This window comes from Ursus americanus, chromosome 3, assembly GCF_024610735.1.
Source record: "Ursus americanus isolate L20-20 chromosome 3, mUrsAme1.1.p, whole genome shotgun sequence".
Lineage (NCBI taxonomy): Eukaryota > Metazoa > Chordata > Mammalia > Carnivora > Ursidae > Ursus > Ursus americanus.
The window spans coordinates 92,875,621-92,894,969 of record NC_142129.1 but is presented as its reverse complement, the minus strand read 5'-3'; the positions used below and the strand labels follow the sequence as shown (position 1 = coordinate 92,894,969).

The 19,349-nt window shown below is 37.8% G+C and overlaps 1 protein-coding gene across 1 annotated transcript in view; it reads right to left on the bottom strand.

Annotated features, from left to right (window-relative positions):
- Positions 1–19,349, bottom strand: part of HECW1 (HECT, C2 and WW domain containing E3 ubiquitin protein ligase 1) — a 419,927-nt gene that overhangs the window by 187,836 nt on the left and 212,742 nt on the right. Inside the window, exon 4 of the mRNA XM_045793669.2 lies at positions 1,298–1,392. Coding sequence (XP_045649625.2) covers positions 1,298–1,392 — 95 coding nt within the window. The remainder of the gene's footprint in view (positions 1–1,297; positions 1,393–19,349) is intronic.

Below are 19,349 nucleotides of genomic sequence, written 5' to 3'. Positions count from 1 at the left end.
CAGACATCACCCTCCCATCTGTCTGGCTAGTGTAGGAGAAAACGGTACAACCAGTCAGAAGTACAGATGGTCCCTCTCTCTCCCCGCCCTGCCTCCCGCTGTATGTCATCTGACAGGGAGCCCTGGGACCCCCTGTCCGGCCAGCCTCCAGGTCTGCACCGCCTTTCTGGATGGAGGCAGCCCAGCCTGTGGCCCCGAGGCCACCTTATCTTGCTTATAGTACCAAGGACTCAAGTCACCCATCTTCCCCAGCCTGAAGGACTTGCGAAACAGCAAAACCGTGTCTTTTAGAGACAAAGTTCTTTCCAAATCATTCATATTTCACTTCAGGTTTTCTCACTGGAGCCCAATGTGGGGCTTGAACTCACAACCCTGAGATCAAGACCTGAGCTAAAATCAAGAATCCAATGCTTAACTGACTAGGCCACCCAGGCTCTCTCTCTCTCTCTCTCTTTTTTTTTTTTTTTGCATAGAAGAAACCAAATCTTTTTTACTTACGCACCACCCTGATGAAGTCCTTACTGGTGTTTGGTCAGCCTCCCCCACTGACTAGCCTTTATTTTATGTGAAAAGGAAATGGAATGCCACTTGAAAGTAGATGTCAGCTGATTGGATGTATTGAGAATGAAGGTAAGCCACAAAGATGTAAACTAGACTGTAATTTAAGAAAAGACAGCATTTATCACTGGAGTACTGAGCAAAACCAGAGAGCAACCAACAAAAGACTTGACTTAAATCTCTGGTCTGCAGCTGTGGGCTTAGGTATGTGACTGAGGCACTCCAGGCAGTTTCCTCATTCATATAAAGGAAAAAAGGACCAGCGATTCTAGTCTTTTCTAGGCCTACCATTTTACAATTTTATGACCCAAATCAGTGTGAGATTATAAATTTCTATTCCATAACGTTATTTATAATCCTAAAAAGAAATGAGAACATATGAAAATATAAATACTTAAAACCAAGGAATTTTTAAAAATGCGTTCCAAAGAAACACTTGTTACTCACTGCTATTAAGCATGAGTCAATTACAAACATCTCACAAACAAAAAGTGGTACGATTTTAATAAGTTTGCCTTTGGATCTCATTCCTTTTCACTATTTTGAGATGTGTTTCTGTCTATCTACTATAATCTATCTATCTATCTATCTATCTATCTATCTATCTATCACTATAATCTATCACTATATCTCCATATGCGTGCGCGCACACACACACACACACGCACACACACGAAATGGGAAAAAGCAAAGAAGCACCAGGATTAGCTCTGACCAAAGAGGAAGAAATAGAACTTACGGGAGCTGCGGAGTTTTTGACCGTGACACTGGGGGTGGTGGCTCGCAGGGCTCCACTCACACCATGGTAGTATTTGAAGCAGATCTTAGTTTCAGCTGAAAAACAAAAATCAAATGGCCCTGAGAAGCAGGGTCTAACCCAGGAAGAGATAACCATCTCCAGAGGGACACCCCCAGGAACTGCCCCGGAATTCCTCCCATGGGCCAAGCAGGCCACATCTGATGATGCTTATTCAACGCATGTCTCCATGGACAAGACTGACATCTTTCTAAAAATGTGTCATCAAAAATTGCTCTTTGTACCCAAGGGAAATCTGTTATTTCAACGTCTCAGCATCCATCCAATCCCATTAGAGGTTACTTGTAATAAACCCTTACTTGTAAGATTCTAGGTGGTTTGGCGCCTACCTCCGGTCTGTTCTGTAATTCTTGGTTATTTAATTCATTGTGATTAGTATCTTAGCAACTTGGAGGGGGACTTTGAGAAGTTACTGAAATACATGGATGGGAGGCATATTTTCTAAGCTCTGGTGCGCAGCAATGATAAGCTCTTTGCATCACGGTTTGTTTTTCTTCGAAGTCCTATCTATGTAAGTAGAAAAGATATGACCTTGGAGGCCCACACGGCCTGGGTTTGCTTTTTGGCTCCATTACCAACAATCTGTAAGACAACGAGCAAGTCCCTTAACTTTCCTTACCCCATGTTCCTTGTAAAATAAATAGAACTTACAATAGTACGTACTTGGATAAGCAAATAAAAGTTCTTAGAGTGCAAATAATGCATGAGGAGCGTGATGACTAAAGACAAAATCTGTGGCCACCCTGAGTCTAGCTCATTTGAAGGTGCCTTGCTTTTCCCAATTTACTGTTTGTAGGATTTTTCCTTTAAATTTGAAAAATTTGCCAGGCTATGTCTTAGTCCCTTTATATTATTTTTGCTTGGAACAACATGAGAAATCTCCAATTTGAGATCCTGTTTCTCAGGTCTGGGAATTTGTCATCAATTATAATGTTTCAAAAAAATAATGTCCACAATTTTCTTAGCATGCATTTTAGATATGCTTGTTATGGAAAATATGGACAATGAAGAAAAGTATAAAAAAATGTTCTATGAGTGTTTTTGTGCACATCTGAGAGAATAAGCTTTAATATTATATGTAATGTAGTAAAATAATAAAGTACTAAAACTGCATTTTAAAAAATTAACATTAAACAAATAGGTTCAATTATCAAAACTTTGTTGATAATATTCTTTGTTGTATGGAATCATTGAATTCATTTGTAATTGTAAATATTCCTGTAATTTTGAAAATTTGGGCTTTTCCCTAAAAAAGAATGATTTTTTGAAAATTATGTTGGAGTTCAAGTTTGCTCCCTAGGATAATGGAGCAAAACTTGCTGGTTATCTACCCAACACCCATTCTCCCTTTCCTCCCTAATGACAAAAATCTCAATTTTATTTTGAATGGTAATGTCCAGCTAAAGTACTATATTTTGGAGCCTCCCTTGCAGATAACATTTATGTTGTTTTCCACTGTTATTTTGGGGTTTCTGTTATCTGTAAACTTTACTATATATAGAAGGCTTTCTTGACATAGAAGATATGAGTACTACAATATTCTTCCTTAGAAGATGTGAATATTTCAAGGATTTCCTTCTTGTGGCCAGATTGCTTCCCCAAAAGCACTTTACACTTTCATTAGAAAATGTAGCTCTAACCATTTCATGCTATTGAGTATTATCGATTAAATATAAGTTTAAAATAGTATTTCATTTTTATTTCATGTATTTGATTAGCAGGGAGATTAAACATTTTTTCACCAAATTTTAATTAGCCGTTTGTATTTCCTCTTTTTTATCCATCAAACTGTACTTGTCAAGACTTCCCACTGCCTGGATGATATCTGGGTGCTCACCTTTTAGTGGGTATGTTCTTCCTTTAGATATGTCAATACTTTCCATTTCCCTCCTAAGTCATTCTTTCCCTGCAGTGATTTTGCATTATTGTTGATTGCCTTTTAAGCTCTTGGTGGACAATCTTACAATCTAGTTCCGTATTCTTCAAAGTACCTCACCGTTATCTGCACATTGTTAGGTATACACATCCAGACCCACTACTTCAGCCTGAAAGGCAGATATCTTGTAGGTTAGGGGTCATGGGGGAACGCTGAATAAAGCAGTGAGCTATATACCCAGGCAACCTCATTGAGCCAGTGCAATTACTGGTATTTTCTATAAAGAGCAGTTTCTCTGCTTGTAGGTGCCAGTGACATCAGCAAGGAGGGGCCAATGGCTTCACCTCAAGCACAGTTGGGTGGCAGAAAATTTTAGATAACAGGCATTCTAAACAGGCACTACTAGCTTTCCTTTCCAATAAAAGTATTCCAATGCCTTTAAGTTAGAAAGGTCAGGGTAGATAAGAACCATATGATCCTCTCACAAAAAGCATTTGACAAAATAAGTATCCATTCTTGATTAAAAAAAAAACGTATAAAGTAGGGATAGATGCAACATTCTTCAACATCATAAAGTCCATGTATGAAAGATCCAGGGCTGATATCACCTTCAAAGGGGAAAAACTGAGAGCTTGTCCTCTACAGTCAGGAACAAGACAGAGATGTCCACTCTCACCATTACTATTTAACACAGTACTGGAAGTCGCGGCCTCAGCAAATCAGACAACAAAAAGAAATAAAGGCAACCACGTTGGCAAGGGAGAACTCAAATTTCACTATTTGCAGACAACACAGTACTCTATGTAGAAAACCTGAAAGACTCCACCCTCAAATGTTAGAACTAATACATGAATTCAGCAAAGTTGCAGGTTATAAGGTTTATGTACAGAAATTTGTTGCATTTCTATACACCAATAATGAAACAGCAGAAAGAGAAATCAAGGAATTGATCCCATTTACAACTGCACCAAAACCCATAAGATACCTAGGAATAAATCTAACTAAAAAAGTAAAAGATCTGTACTCTGAAAACTATAGAATACTTATGAAAGAAACTGAAGAGGACACAAAGAAATGGAAAAGCATTCCACGCTCATGGATTGGAAGAACCAAACATTGTTAAAATGTCTATACTACCCAAAGCAATCAACATTTAATGCAGTCCCTATCAAAATACCACCAGCATTTTTCACAGAGCTAGAACAAACAATTCTAAAATTTGTATAGAACCACAAAAAACCCCCACTAGCCAAAGCAATCCTGAAAAAGAAAAGCAAAACTGGAGGTATCATGATTCTGGACTTCAAGCTATATTACAAAGCTGTAGTCATCAAGACAGTATAGTACTGGCACAAAACCAGACACACAGATCAGTGGAACAGAATAGAAAACCCTGGAATGGACCCACAACTATATGGTCAACTAATCTTTGACAAAGCAGGAAAAAATATCCAGTGGAAAAAAAAAAGATAATCTCTTCAACAAAATAGTGTTGGGAAAACTGGATAGCAACATGAAGAAGGATGAAACTGGACCACTTTCTTACACCATTTAAGGAAGAAAATAAATTCAAAATGGATTAAAGACCTAAATGTGAGACAGGAAACCCTCAAAATCCTAGAGAAGAACACAGGCAGCACTTTTTTTTTTTTTACCTTGGCCATAGCAACTTCTTACCAGACACATCATCAGAGGCAAGGGAAACAAAAGCAAAAATGAAGATAAAAAGCTTCTGCACAGTGAAGGAAACAATCAGCAAAGCTCAAAGGCAGCATATGAAATGGGAGAAGATATCTGGAAATGACATATCTGATAAAGGGTTAGTTTCCTAAATCTATAAAGAACTTACCAAACTCAACCCCCCCCCAAAAACCCATCCAGTTAAGAAATGGGCAGAAGACATGAATAGACATTTTTCTCCAAAGAAGACATCCAGATGGCCAACAGACACATGAAAAGATACTCAACCTCACTCATCATCAGGGAAATACAAATCAAAACCATGGTGTGATACCACCTCTCTGTCAAATGGCTAAAATTAACAACATAAGAAATAAGAGGTGTCGGCAAGAATGCGGAGAAAGAGGAACCCTCTTACACTGTTGGTGGGAATGCAAACTGGTGCAGCCGTTCTGGAAAACAGTACGGAGGCTCCTCAAGAAGTTAAAAATAGAACTACCACACAACCCAGCAATTGCACTACTAGGTATTTACCCAAAGGATGCAAAAATACAGATTTGAAGGAGTATATGCATCCTGATGTTTGTAACAGCGTTATCAATAATAGCCAAATGGAAAGAGCCCAAATGTCCATTGGCTGATGAATGGATAAAGAAGATGTGGTAGACACACACACACACACACACACACACACACACACACACACACACAGAGGAATATTACTCAACCATCAAAAAGAATGAAATCTTGCCATTTGCGATGACACAGAGGGAGCTGGAGTGTATTATGCTAAGTGAAATAAGTCAGAAAGACAAATCCATATGATCTCACTCATGTGGGATTTAAGGAAGAAAATGGATGAACATATGGGAAGGGGGAAAAGAAGAAAAAAGAGAGAGGGAAACAAGCCATAAGTGACTCTTCACAATAGAGAATGAACTGAGGGTTGGAGGAGGGAGATGAGTGGGGGATGGGCTAGATGGGCGGTGGGTATTAAAGAGGGCACTGGGTGTTGTATATAAGTGGTGAATCACTGAATTCTACTCCAGAAACGAATATTGCTCTGTATATTAACTAACAAAATTTAAATTAAAAAAAAAAGCAACATTGACAAGAGAAACTGAGGGTGCACAAAGAAATGGAAAGACATCCCATGCTCATGGATTGGAAGAATATTATTTAAATGTATTGGATAATTGTTTGGTAAATAAAAGGTTAAAAAGATTTTTAAGAATTAGACATGTACATACATAACCAGCCATACCCTGATCTACATGTCCTAACATGTAGCTTTTCTGATTCTAAAATGTTTGGACAAATAGAAACCAAATAAAATGATATCTCTCAAAAAGAAATCAAATAAAATGTATATACTACCAAAAGCAATCCACACATTTAATACAATCCATATCAAAACACAAAGAGCATTTGTCACAGAACTAGAGCAAAACATCCTAAAATCTGTATGAAACCACAAAAATCCCTGAATAGTCAAAGCAATCTTAAAAAAGAAAAGCAAAGCTGGAGGAAGCACAATATCCAGACTTGAAGTTGTATTACAAAGCCATAGTCATCAAAATGGTATGGTGCTGGTTCAAAAACAGACACATAGGTCAATGGAACAGAATAGGAAACCCAGAAATGAACCTGCAACCATATGGTCAATTAATCTTCGACGAAGTAGGAAAGAATAGCCAATGGAAAAAAGACAGTTTCTTCAACAAATTGTATTGGGAAAACTGGACAGTAACATGCAAAGAAAGAAACTGGATCACTTTCTTACAGCATACACAAAAATAAATTCAAAATGGATTAAAGACATAAACGTGATATCTGAAACAACAGCAACAAAAAAGCCTAAAGACAACACAGACAGTAACTTCTATGACATCAGCCATTGCAACATTTTTGCAGGTCTGTCTCCTGAGGTAAGGGAAATAAAACCAAATATAAACTATTGGGACTCATCAAAATAAAAAGGTTCTGTACAGTGAAGGAAACAATCAACAAAAGTAAAAGGCCACCTGCAGAATGGAAGAAGATAAAAGCAAATGATGTATCTGATAAAAAGTTAGTATCCAGGGGCGCCTGGGTGGCACAGCGGTTAAGCGTTTGCCTTCGGCTCAGGGCGTGATCCCGGCGTTATGGGATCGAGCCCCACATCAGGCTCCTCCGCTAAGAGCCTGCTTCTTCCTCTCCCACTCTCCCTGCTTGTGTTCCCTCTCTCGCTGGCTGTCTCTCTCTCTGTCAAATAAATAAATAAAATCTTTAAAAAAAAAAGTTAGTATCCAAAATATATAAAGAACTAATACAACTCGACACCCAAAAAACAAAGAATCCAATTAAAAACTGGGCAGAAGACATGAATAGATATTTCTCCAAAGAAGACATCCAAATGGCCAACAGACACGTGAAAAGATGTTCATCATCACATAACATCAGGGAAATACAAATCAAAACCACAATGAGATACCACCTCATACCTGTCAGAATGGCTAAAATTAACACAGGAAACAACAGGTGTTAGTGAGGATGCGGAGAAAAAGGAACCCTCCTGAACTATTTGTGGGGATGCAAAGGGGTGCAACCACTGTAGAAAACAGTATGGAGATTCCTCAAAAAGTAAAAAATGGAACGACCCTGCAATCCAGAAATTTCACTGCTGGGTATTTACAAGAATACAAAAACACTAATTCAAAGAGATACATGCACCCGTATGTTCATAGCAGTGTTATTTACAAAAGCCAAATTATAGAAGCAGCCCAAATGTCCATCAACTGAACGGATAAAGAAGATGTGGTATACATATACAATGGAAATTTATTCAGCCATAAAAAGGATGAAATCTTGCCACTTGCAACAATGTGGATGGAGCTAGAGGGTATTATGCAAAATAACTCAATCAGAGAAAGACAAATGCCATATGATTTCACTCATATGTGGAATGTAAGAAATCAAACAAAGGGGAAAAAGAGAGAGAGACAAATGGAGAAACAGACTTTTAGTTATAGAGAACAAACCGATGGGTACTGAGGGGGAGATGGGTGGAGGAATGGGTTAAATAGGTGATGGGGATTAAGGTGTGCACTTGTCTGATGATCATGGGGTGATGTAGAGAATTGTTGAATCACTACATTGTACACCTGAAACTAATATAACACTGTATGTTAACTTAACTGGAATTGAAATTAAAACTTTAAAAAAATAGAACTACCATATGATCTGGCAATCCTACTGGGTATTTATCCAAAAGAACTGAAATCAGGATCTTGAAGAGATATTTGCACTCCCATGTTCACTGTCCCACTATTCACAATAGCCAGGATGTGGAAACAACCTAAAGGTCCATCAATGGATGAATGGATAAAGTAAATATGGTGTATATATAACAATGGAATATTATTGAGTCTTCAAAAAGAAGGAAATCTGAAATATGCAACAACATGGATGAAACTTGAGGACGTTATGCTAAGTGAAATAAGTCAGTCACAGGACAAATATTGTGTGATTCTACTCATACACGGTATCTAAAATAGTCAAATCACAGAAGTAGAGAGTAGAATTATGGTTTCCGGGGGCTGGGAGGGAGAAGGAAATAGGGAGTTGATATCAGTGGTATAAACTGAAAGTTATGCAAGATAAGTAAGTTCTAGAGATTTGTTGTATTAAATTATTCCTAGTTATCAATTCTTTTTTTAATAAAGATTTTATTTATTTATTTATTTGACAGAGAGAGAGAGACAGCCAGCAAGAGAGGGAACACAAGCAGGGGGAGTGGGAGAGGAAGAAGCAGGCTCATAGCTGAAGAGCCTGATGTGGGGCTCGATCCCATAACGCTGGGATCACGCCCTGAGCCAAAGGCAGACGCTTAACGACTGCGCCACCCAGGCGCCCCCCTAGTTATCAATTCTGTATTATACACTTAGAGATCTGTTAAAAGGGTACATCTCATGTTAAATGTGTTTACTACAACAGAATAAAAGTAAAAGGAAAAAAAGCAAAAATAAAAAAAATAGGTTACAATAAATTGGTCTTCACAGTTAATCAGCATTTAACATGTACCAGAGCAGTCATACTATTTTCTAATTTGATCCTCACAAAATCCCTAAGAAGTGTAGGTAATTATTTTTAATCTTTTTTAAAAGTGCTTAGCACAATGCTTGGCATATAATAAGACCTCAACAAATGTCATCTGTTTCTTTTTTTTACATCTAAAAACAATGAGGCTACAATGTGAAGCTAGTTATACAAGGTCGTATATGGAGTTCATGGTGGCTAGGATTTCAGTAAACGCATTAACTTTCCATTTGGTGATTTGTCTTTTAAAGATTTTTAATAACTCAAGACTGTTGACTAGCTAGGCAAGCAAACTTCCACTTCCAGTAATAGTGTACTAGGTAATTCAGAAAACATCTAGAAAAGCTGGAAAAATATGGACATAGATCTGCCTGAAGTAGGAATGCCAGGTAAAATATAGAATACTCAGTTAAATTTGGGTTTCAGATAAACAGAGAATACATTTTCAGTGTAAGTCTGTTCCAATTATTACATGGAACAGACTTACACAGAAAAGATATTCATTGTTTTTGTCGAATTCAAATTTAGTTAGGTAGTCTAGGAATATTTTCCCTCTAAAATTAGAAATCCTAGCCTGGAGTCATCAGAGACCTGGTGAGACAAGGGGACTATTGAGGACAAGATCCAGAAAACGAAAACTCATAGATGAGCCTAGGATTTGGGGCTGCTGTTTCCCTAGTCGGGGCTGGGGGCTGTGTTGATTCCAAAAAAATGCACTGAGAAACTGGAAAAGCTAAAAGAACTTTTTTTCAGACTTGCAGGGCTAAGGGGATCAAACTTAAGGGTTCAGGGTCCGCCAAAGAGGAAGACTTTGGTAAATCCTTCATGATTCAAGTTGGAACCCTGAACAGCAGAACAGATATGCTGTTGAGAATATACTTGCCCTTGCCCTTCAAATCATTTCAAGTCTTGAAATTCAATTGAGCTTAGTCTGGATTGCTAGATATCACCCAGAAGGAAATGTAAATCCTCTCAGGAGGGAAATACCATCATTCTTAGCTTCAAATTATCTCTACAAGTTTTCATTTACAATGTCTAGTTCTCAACGAAAATTGTCCAGACACATGCAGATGCTAGGCAATGTATAAAACACCGGTAGAACAAGTAGGCATTATAAGCTGATTCCTATGGCTTCTAGATATTGGAGTTATCAGACACAAGCTTTACTGAACATATACTGAAAACATTCAAGGAAATAAAAGACAAGATTGAAAATATCAACAACGAACGAAGCCTATAAGAATGAACCAAACAGAAATTCTGGATCTAAAAAACTACAATTTTGAAACAGTGTACCAATAGATGGGTTTTAAAGCAGATTAAACAAAATATACAAGCATATTTAGGGAACTGGAATATAGGTCAGGAAAAAATCCAGAATGAAGCATGCAGAGAAAAAAGGGATAAAATATAAAAGAGAAGTAAGAAACATATGGGATACTAGGGGGTGGTCTAAAGTATGTATAAATTGGAATCCAAAAGGAGAGGAGAGAGACAGTGGTGTTAAAGCCAAAAATTCTCCAAAAGTGAAAAATTCTCCAAAAAGTTCCCAAAGTTATAAAAAACATCAAGCTACAGATTCAAAAAATCCTACGAATCCAAAAAGAACACAGCACACAGACATCACTATAAAACTTCAAAAAAGAAGAGAAAAATCACACCATCAACCAGTGAAGTTAAGAGCTGGATTATCGTCGTAGGAGCAATAATTTGACAGATGACTATTCAGTATCAACAGAAACCAGAGAGGACAAAGGAATGACAGCTTCAGTGTGCTAAAAAAAACAAAACAAAACAAAACAAAAACAACAACAACAACAAAAACACACAAAAAAAATCTGTTATATAGAATTCTGCAACCCAGAAAAATAATCCTTAAGAATAAGGTGATGATTCCTATTGCTGTCTGGACATTGCACAGATTGCCATCAGCACGAACACCTGAACTTCAGGGCAGGGTTTAGCTATCCGTATGTTACAACGTCTGCAATGCAGAAATGCCCACGTCTTATGGATCCAAATATGATCAGAGTAGATGACTGAGAAAGACATTTGGACCAGCATGGAAGTAAAATGCCTTCCTTTGTGAACCACTTATTTGTGCAGAAAGGACCAAATGATCTATGCAATGACATGCTGTAGCAAGAAAAATGAGCTTCCCTTTCTAATCTTTCATTTATAGGAGATGTGAAACTAATGCAAACCATATCTTCAACATCCATGAAAAGCAATTTTAACTCAAGAGGTTATAATAACTGTGAGAGAGTCAGTCCCAACAGTTATCTAAAAGGAGTAATGCAGAGTACAATATTTTCAAATGCTCAAAAAGGTCAAGAAGCAATGGAGAGGATGTGGAGATAAAGGAACCCTCATGCACTGTTGGTGGGAATGCCAATTGGGGCCGCCACTGAGGAAAACAGTATGGAGGTTCCGCAAAAATTAAAAAAATAGAATGACCATATGATCCCATAGTTCCACTACTGGGTATTTACCCAAAGAAAATGAAAACACTAACTTGAAAAGATACATGCACTCCTATGTTTACTGCAGCATTATCTACCATGGCCAAGATATGGATATTGATAAATGAATGGATAGGAAGATGTGGTATAAATGTACAATGGAATATTAGTCATAAAAAATGAAATCTTGCCATTTGCAACAAGGATGAAATTAGGGTATAATGCTAAGTGAAATAAATCAATCAGTGAAAGATAAATACCATATGATTTCAGTCATATGTGGAACGTAAGAAACAAAACACGCAAACAGAAAAAGAGACAAAGAAAAACACAGACTCTTAAGTCCAGAGAATAAACTGGTCGTTGCCAGAGGGGAGGTGGTGAGGGGGATGGAGAAATACATGACGGGGATTAAGGATGCACTGAGTGTTATACACAACTAATGAATCATCGAACTTTACATCGGAAACCGGGGATGTACTGTACGGTGACTAACATAATATAATAAAAAAACATTAAAAAAAAAAAAGAATACACTTATCCTGATGACCACCGAGAAAAGTATGGAATTGTTGAATCATTATATTGTACACCTGAAACTAATATAACACTGTATGTTAATTATACCTCAATAAAAAAAGAAGCAATGGAACCATAAGACACAAATTAAATTTTGAATCTGAAGAATCCTTAGCTTTAGTAAGAGGGAAAATGCCATTTTTAAAGAAATAATCAACATTAATGATATGAACCTTCTTAGGTCCTCCCAGTCTATCCTATATAGCAATATGCTCATTTGTATTTGTTTTTTTATTTTAAAATTGAATTAAAAGGAAAAAAATAAAATTGAATTAAATGGATTTTAAAAAACAAGTAGCTTAGAGAAAGGCTGTGATTTTTGACAAGAACAAAAGGGCTTTGTAATAAATGGGAATAAATGGAATCAGTGTTCATTGACAAGGCATCTAACATTGAAGATTCCATGATATAGGTAAACAGTTAACACTTGGAAAAGCCATTCTAATTTAAAGCTGATATTGTCTGTTGGATATTTTGAAGGTAGAGTTTTAAAGCCTCTCACGTATCAGCCCCTGGTTTTGGACTAACACCAGAACGAGGCAGTCACCTTTTATATATGCTTGCCCTGTAACATTTCATTTTAGCAGTTTGCATTCAAGAACTCACTCAAAAAAAGAAAATTATGTAAGTGTGAAAGCCATAAGAAGTTGTACCAAAAAAACTATTCTACTATAAATAGCTCTGAAAAACATGGTGTTTTCACTTGGCATTCAAATGATATTTTTGTAGTAAAATTCTCATGAAAGTAATATTATATTACAGAATATCAAATTGATTTGTCAAAATTTTGTAATTTGTAGGATATTATCTCACTTAAATCTGCACTTCCAGAAATGGTTTAGCATGCTCCATTACAGACTAATTATATTAGCTCTGTAATTTGAAAATAATTGAAAAAAACGAAGTCATACATTTTGAATAAACAGAGGAGACGTTCCCATCTTTAAGTATTTCAGATTTGCCTGACTTATAAAAATTGTCACGTGATAAGGCCATGTTTCTATAATAGCTAAATTACGATTACTTCAATGAAAAATATTTAATTGCAACTTCTTTCTGAAGTAATTGTAAAAACTAATATGTCTCTTTTTACGTGAAGAACTGTACATTATTTAAGTAATTTCCCATTTAGAACAGCAGCATAAATCCTAGGGTTAATGCTTTCAAACATGGTGCCACAGCAAAAGTGGGAGATTGCTCAAAATGAGCCATTACGTAAAATAACATTACCACTTTAATTTATGGGCAATATTTCTTTCAGGTGCTAGAGGGCCAATTCTAGACTCAACAACAATCCAATAAATGTATTTTGTTTCCTGTTTCAGTGCGGGTTATTAGACAAGTATTTCTGGTCTCTGGGATCATTGCATGTGGAGTATTTGCTAAAAGGCAATTAGAGCCTTCCTCTTCCTTCTAGAATAGAGTAATTACAGCAGATAAATGCTTCTGCTGCTAAGTCAGTAAGCTGGTTTTGAAACAAAATGTTTAAGGCACTGCAGAACAATGGAAACAAGAAGAGAAGGGAGAGACCAGTCAGGTGAACTGATAACCTATAGACCCTTTCCCTGGTGGCAGAGAACCAGCAGGCTGCTGCTGGCCATGTGGGGCCCCAGTGACAGGACTGGAGACCTAAATACCCAGCTGACTTCCCCTCACACCTTTGCCAAATCTTAAGCTTTTAGGGCAAAAGATGAAAAATCTAATCATGGAAACATCTGAAAAGTAGAGACCAAATCGTCTGTCTCTTGGTAGTGAGGAGACCTGGCAGGGAGAGGGTCAGGGAAGGGTCCCTTTTGAAAACCCTTGGCTCTCTATGCAAGCCCTGGAGAGGGGCTCCTAGGAACATGGTGAGCCAGAGGGAGATGCTGGCTTACCAAGACTTCACTGCACTTTATTCAGCTCCTCCTCTCATTGGTCTACCACCATCAGCACCTGCACCACTGAGCTGAGGAAAGGGCAAATGCTCTCCAGGAGAAAATGCCACCACCAAAGTTTCTACATTTCACAGCCAACATACGATGATGGGTAGAAAATTGCCAAGTATGGTAAGAGACAGAAATAACTGACCTAAAACAAGAACACAAATGGAAATAGGGTCCTGATACTGAAGTCATTAAGCAAAGACTTTATTTTTTTATTTTTTTTAAATTTAAATTCAATTAATTAACATATAATGTATTATTAGTGTCAAAGGTAAAGTTTAGTGATTCATCAGTTGCATATAACACCCAGTGGTCATTACATGAAGTGCCCTCTGTCACGCCCATCACCTAAGCAAAGACTTTAAAGAAAACAGATCAAGTGCAACCTTTGTCAGGAAGTTAGAACCAATAGAAATGAATCAAATAGTGACTTTATTATTGAAAAACAGAAGAGCTGAAATTAAGAACTCAGTACATAGGCTTAGTGGCATAGCACATATTGCAGGAAAAGGGTAAGAGGCATTCACAGAGCACATCCAGATTGAAGGAAGAGAGAGAAAAAGAATGATAAATACAGTGGAGAGAACAAGGGCCCTATGGGGCGGTGGAATGACTGGAGTCCCAGAGAACTGGGCAAAGTTAACTGGGGAAATAATAATAGCTTATCATCTAGCCTCAGGATAAAAAAAAATCACTCATAAAAACATCATAGTTCAACTGCTGAAAACTAAAGACAAAGGGCAAAGTCTTAAAAGCATCAGAGGAAAAAAAAACCCCAGATTATTTTCAAAGGAATGACAAAAAGAGTAACAGATGACTTTTCAGAAGACAGAGAAATGACATTCCCAAGTGCTATAGGAAATAACAACTGACCTAAAATTTCACATAACTGTGAAATTATTCTTCAGAGGTCAAAGTGAAATAGTGACATTCTCAAACAAAAACCGAGGGGTTTATCACTAGTAGGCCTGCACCAAAAGGAATAGAAGAACAAGGAAGCTCTTTCCTTTTAGAAGGAAAATGACCCCAGACAGAAACATAGAAGTGCAGGGGCTTGAGCTAAATGGCGGCATAGCAGTAGGACCCTAGGCTTGTCTCATCCCCCCCAAATAGCTGTATAACTATGAAATCAACCAGAGGAGTGACAGAAGAAACCCCCAAGTAAAGGGAGAGAAGAAGCCACATCAAGGAAGGTAGGTAGAACTGAGACTTGGTTTGGGGCTGAAAGGGTGGTGCTGTGGAGGGGAGGGAGCTGTGGTTGTGGAAAAAGGTGAGGGTGATAGAGGGAGAGAGAGACAGAGAGAGAGAGGAGCACACAGGGGAATGCACAAGGAGAACATTTCCTCAAAGTCACTGGCTGGGAAAATGAGAGGGGCCAATTTCCATGAGTTCTTGCGACCAGCAGGGCTTGAAGACTAGAGTGTTAAAGGTCTGTGGGCTCAGCTGGGATGGAGCCCTGAGGGTGCTGCCCCTCTCCTGGAGAGAAGGCAGGCAAGCAACCTGGGGGCAGACAGTGTGGAAACAGTGAAATGAAAAGCATCTGGGGCACACAGAGGGAGATTATTTCCTGTTCTCAGAGTGCTTCCCTAACAGGCAACATGTACTGAGACTCCTCTCTGGGGACAAAAGAGTTGACTGGTACCATTTTCCTCCCCCATCCCTCAGCAGAAGCACAGAGCCACCTGCAGGAGGCAGCACAGTGCCCACAATGGCTGCCTAGCCTGCTTACACCACCCCCCACACTCCGGAACTCTGGCAGGCCTGTGTTTTCAGGCAAGTGTGTCTCAGTCCCAGCACGGTGGGCCCCTTCCCCAGAAAACCAACAGAAACCCTTGCTCACACCATAGCTCCCAACCAGAGAGCTCTGTAGGGCCTCAGTTCTAGTGGAAGTCGTATCAGGTCTCATTTCACAAGCAGACCAAAGCACACCTAGTCAAAACTTTCCACTTCTGGCCAAGTATCAAACATTGCCCACTGCAGACAAGGAGAGCCTCTGCAGACAACTGGCCTGAAGGATAAAGCAGCCAAAAGACAGCAGCAGAGTGCACACAGCACACACCAGAGACACTCCCTGAAGCACCAGGCCCTGGAAGCTATATGATCTCTTCCTCACAAGGCTGTTACTTTCAGGAGCAGGAGCCATAACTGGCTTTTCTAATACACAAAAGAAGGCAGAGACTTAGACAAATGCCAAGATGGAGGAATTCATCCCTCATGAAAGATCAAGATAAGGTCATGGCAAGAGATCTAAATGAAACAGATATAAGGAACACGCCTGCTGGAGAATTTAAAAGAATGATCATAAGGATACTCCCTGGGCTTGAGAAAAGAATGGAAGCCTTTGGGGAGGCCCTTCGCACAGAGATTAAAGAGTTAAAAAACAATCAGTCGGAAATGAAAAATGCAATAACTGAGATTTGAAACAGACTGGATGTAATAGCCACAAGGCTGGAAAAAGCTGAGGAATGAATTATTGACCTAGAACATAAAATAATGGAAAATAATGAAGCTGAACCAAAGAAAGAATTATGGATCATGAGCATAGACTTAGGGAACTCAGTATCTCCATCAAACGTAATAACATTCATATTATAGAAGTACCAGAAGAAGAAGAGAGGGAAAAGGGGGCACAAAATTGATTTAAGGAAATAATAGTTGAAAACTTCCCTAATCTGGGGAAGGAAACAGATAGATTTTGGAGGCACAGAGAACTCCCATGAAAATCAGCAAAACAGTCCAACACCAAGATATATTGTAATTAAATTTGTAAAATATAGTGATAAAGAAAAAATTCTTAAAAGTAGCAAGACGAAAGAAGTCCTTAACTTACGAGGAAGACCTATAAGGCTTGTTGCAGATCTCTCCACAGAAACTTGGCAGGCCAGAAGGGATATATTCATGATATATTCAGTGTGCTGAATGGGTAAAATCTGCAGCCAAGAGTACTCTATCCAGCAAGGCTATCGTTCCGAATAGAGGGAGAGATAAAGAGTTTCTCAAACAAGCAAAAACTAAAGGAGTTTGTGACCACTAAACCAGTCCTGGAAGAAATATTAAAGAGGACTCTGAGTGGAAAGGAAAGACTAAAAGTGACAAAGACAAGAAAGGAACAGAGAAAGTCTTCAGAAAGAACAACAAAACAAGTAATAAAATGGCACTAAATACATATCTATCAATAATTACTCTGAATTACTAAACACTCCTATTAAAAGACACAGTGTATCAGAATGGATTAAAAAAAACAAGACCCATCTATATGCTGCCTACAAGAGACTCATTTTAGACCTAAAGACACCTGCGTAGTGAAAGTGAGAGGATGGAGAAACATTTATTATCAAATGGACTTCAAAAGAAAGCCAGAGTAGGAATACTTATATTTGGACAAACTCGACTTTAAACCAAAGGGGAAAATCCAACAAGAAGATCTAACAATTGTAAATATTTATGACCCCAAAATGGGAGCACCCAAATATATAAAACAATTAATAACAGACATAAAGGAACTCACTGATAATAACACAATAATAGTAGGGGACTTCAACACCCCACTCACAGCATCTAAGCAGAAAATCAACAAGGAAACAGTGGCTTTGAATGCCACACTGGACCAGATGGACTTAACAGATATATTCAGAACATTGCACCCTAAAGAAACAGAATACACATTCCTTTCAAGTACACATGGGACATTCTCCAGAATAGATAACATACCAGGTCACAAATCAGGCCTCAACAAGGACAAAAAGATTGAGATCATACCATGTATATTTTCTGATCAGAACACTATGGAACTTGAAGTCAACCACAAGAAAAAATTTGGGAAGACCTCAAATACATGGAGGTTAAACAACCTGTACTAAATTAGAAAAAATAAAATTAAAAAAGTACATGCAAACAAATGAAATTAAAGAAATACATGGCAACAAATAAAAATGAAGATACAACGGCCCAGAACTTTTGGGATGCAGCAAAAGTGCTCCTAAGAGGGAAGTATATAGCAATACAGGCCTACTGGAAGAAGCAAAAATACCCCTCAAATAAACAACCTAACCTTACACCTAAAGGACCTAGAAAAAGAACAACAAACAAAGCCTAAAGTCAGCAGAAGAAGGGAAATAATAAAGAGTAAGGCAGAAATAAATGATACAGAAACTCAAAAAACAATAGAACAGATCCATGAAGTAATAAAATTGATAAACCCCTAGCCAGACTTATCAAAAAGAAAAGAGAAAGGACCCAAATAAATAAAATCACAAATGACAGAGGAGAAATAACCAAGACCACAGAAATACAAACAATTGTAAGAGAATATTATGAAAAACTATATGCTAAAAAATTAGACAGCCTGGAAGAAATGGATGAATTCCTAGAAACATATAAACCAACAAAACTGAAACAGGAAGAAATAGAAAATTAGAACAAACTGATAGCCACAAAGAAATTGCATCAGTAATCAAAAACCTCTCAACAAATAAAAGTGCAGGGCCAGATGGCTTCACGGGGGAATTCTACCAAACATTTGAAGACTTAATACCTATTCTTCTCCAAGCTGTTCCAAAAAATAGAAATGGAAGGAAAGTTCTAAGCTCATTCTTTGAGGCCAGCATTACCCTGATACCAAAATCAGATAGAGTCAACACCAAAAAAAGAGAACTATAGGCCAATAATACTGATGAACATGGAAGCAAAAATTCTCGATAAAATATTAGCAAACTGAATCCAACAGTACATTAAAAGAATCACTCACCATGAGCAGGTGGGATTTATTCTTGGGCTGCAAGGGTGGTTGAATATTTGCAAATCAATCAACATGATACCCTACATTGATAAAAGAAAGGATAAGAACTATACGATCCTTTTAATAGATGCAGAAAAAGCATTTGACAAAGTACGACAGTCATTCTTGATAAAAACCCTCAACAAAGTAGCGTTAGAGGGAACATAACTCAACATAATAAAGGCCGTATATGAAAAACCCACAGCTAATATCATCCTCAATGAGGAGAAACGGAGAGATTCTCCTCTACAGTCAGGAAAAAGACATGGATGTCCATTCTCACTGTTATTTAACATAGTACTGGAAGTCCTAGCCACACCAATCAGACAGCAAAAGAATGTAAAAGGCATCCAAATCAGCAAAGAAGAAGTCAAACTTTCACTATTTGCAGATAACATGATACTCTATATTAAAAAACCGAAAGACTCCACCAAAAAATTGCTAGAACTGATGCAGGAATTCAGTAAAGTCACAGGATACAAAATCAATGTACAGACATCTGTTGTATTTCTATACACCAATAACAAAGCAGCAGAAAGAGAAATCAAGGAATTGATCCCATTAACAATTGTACCAAAAGGAATAAGATACCTATGAATAA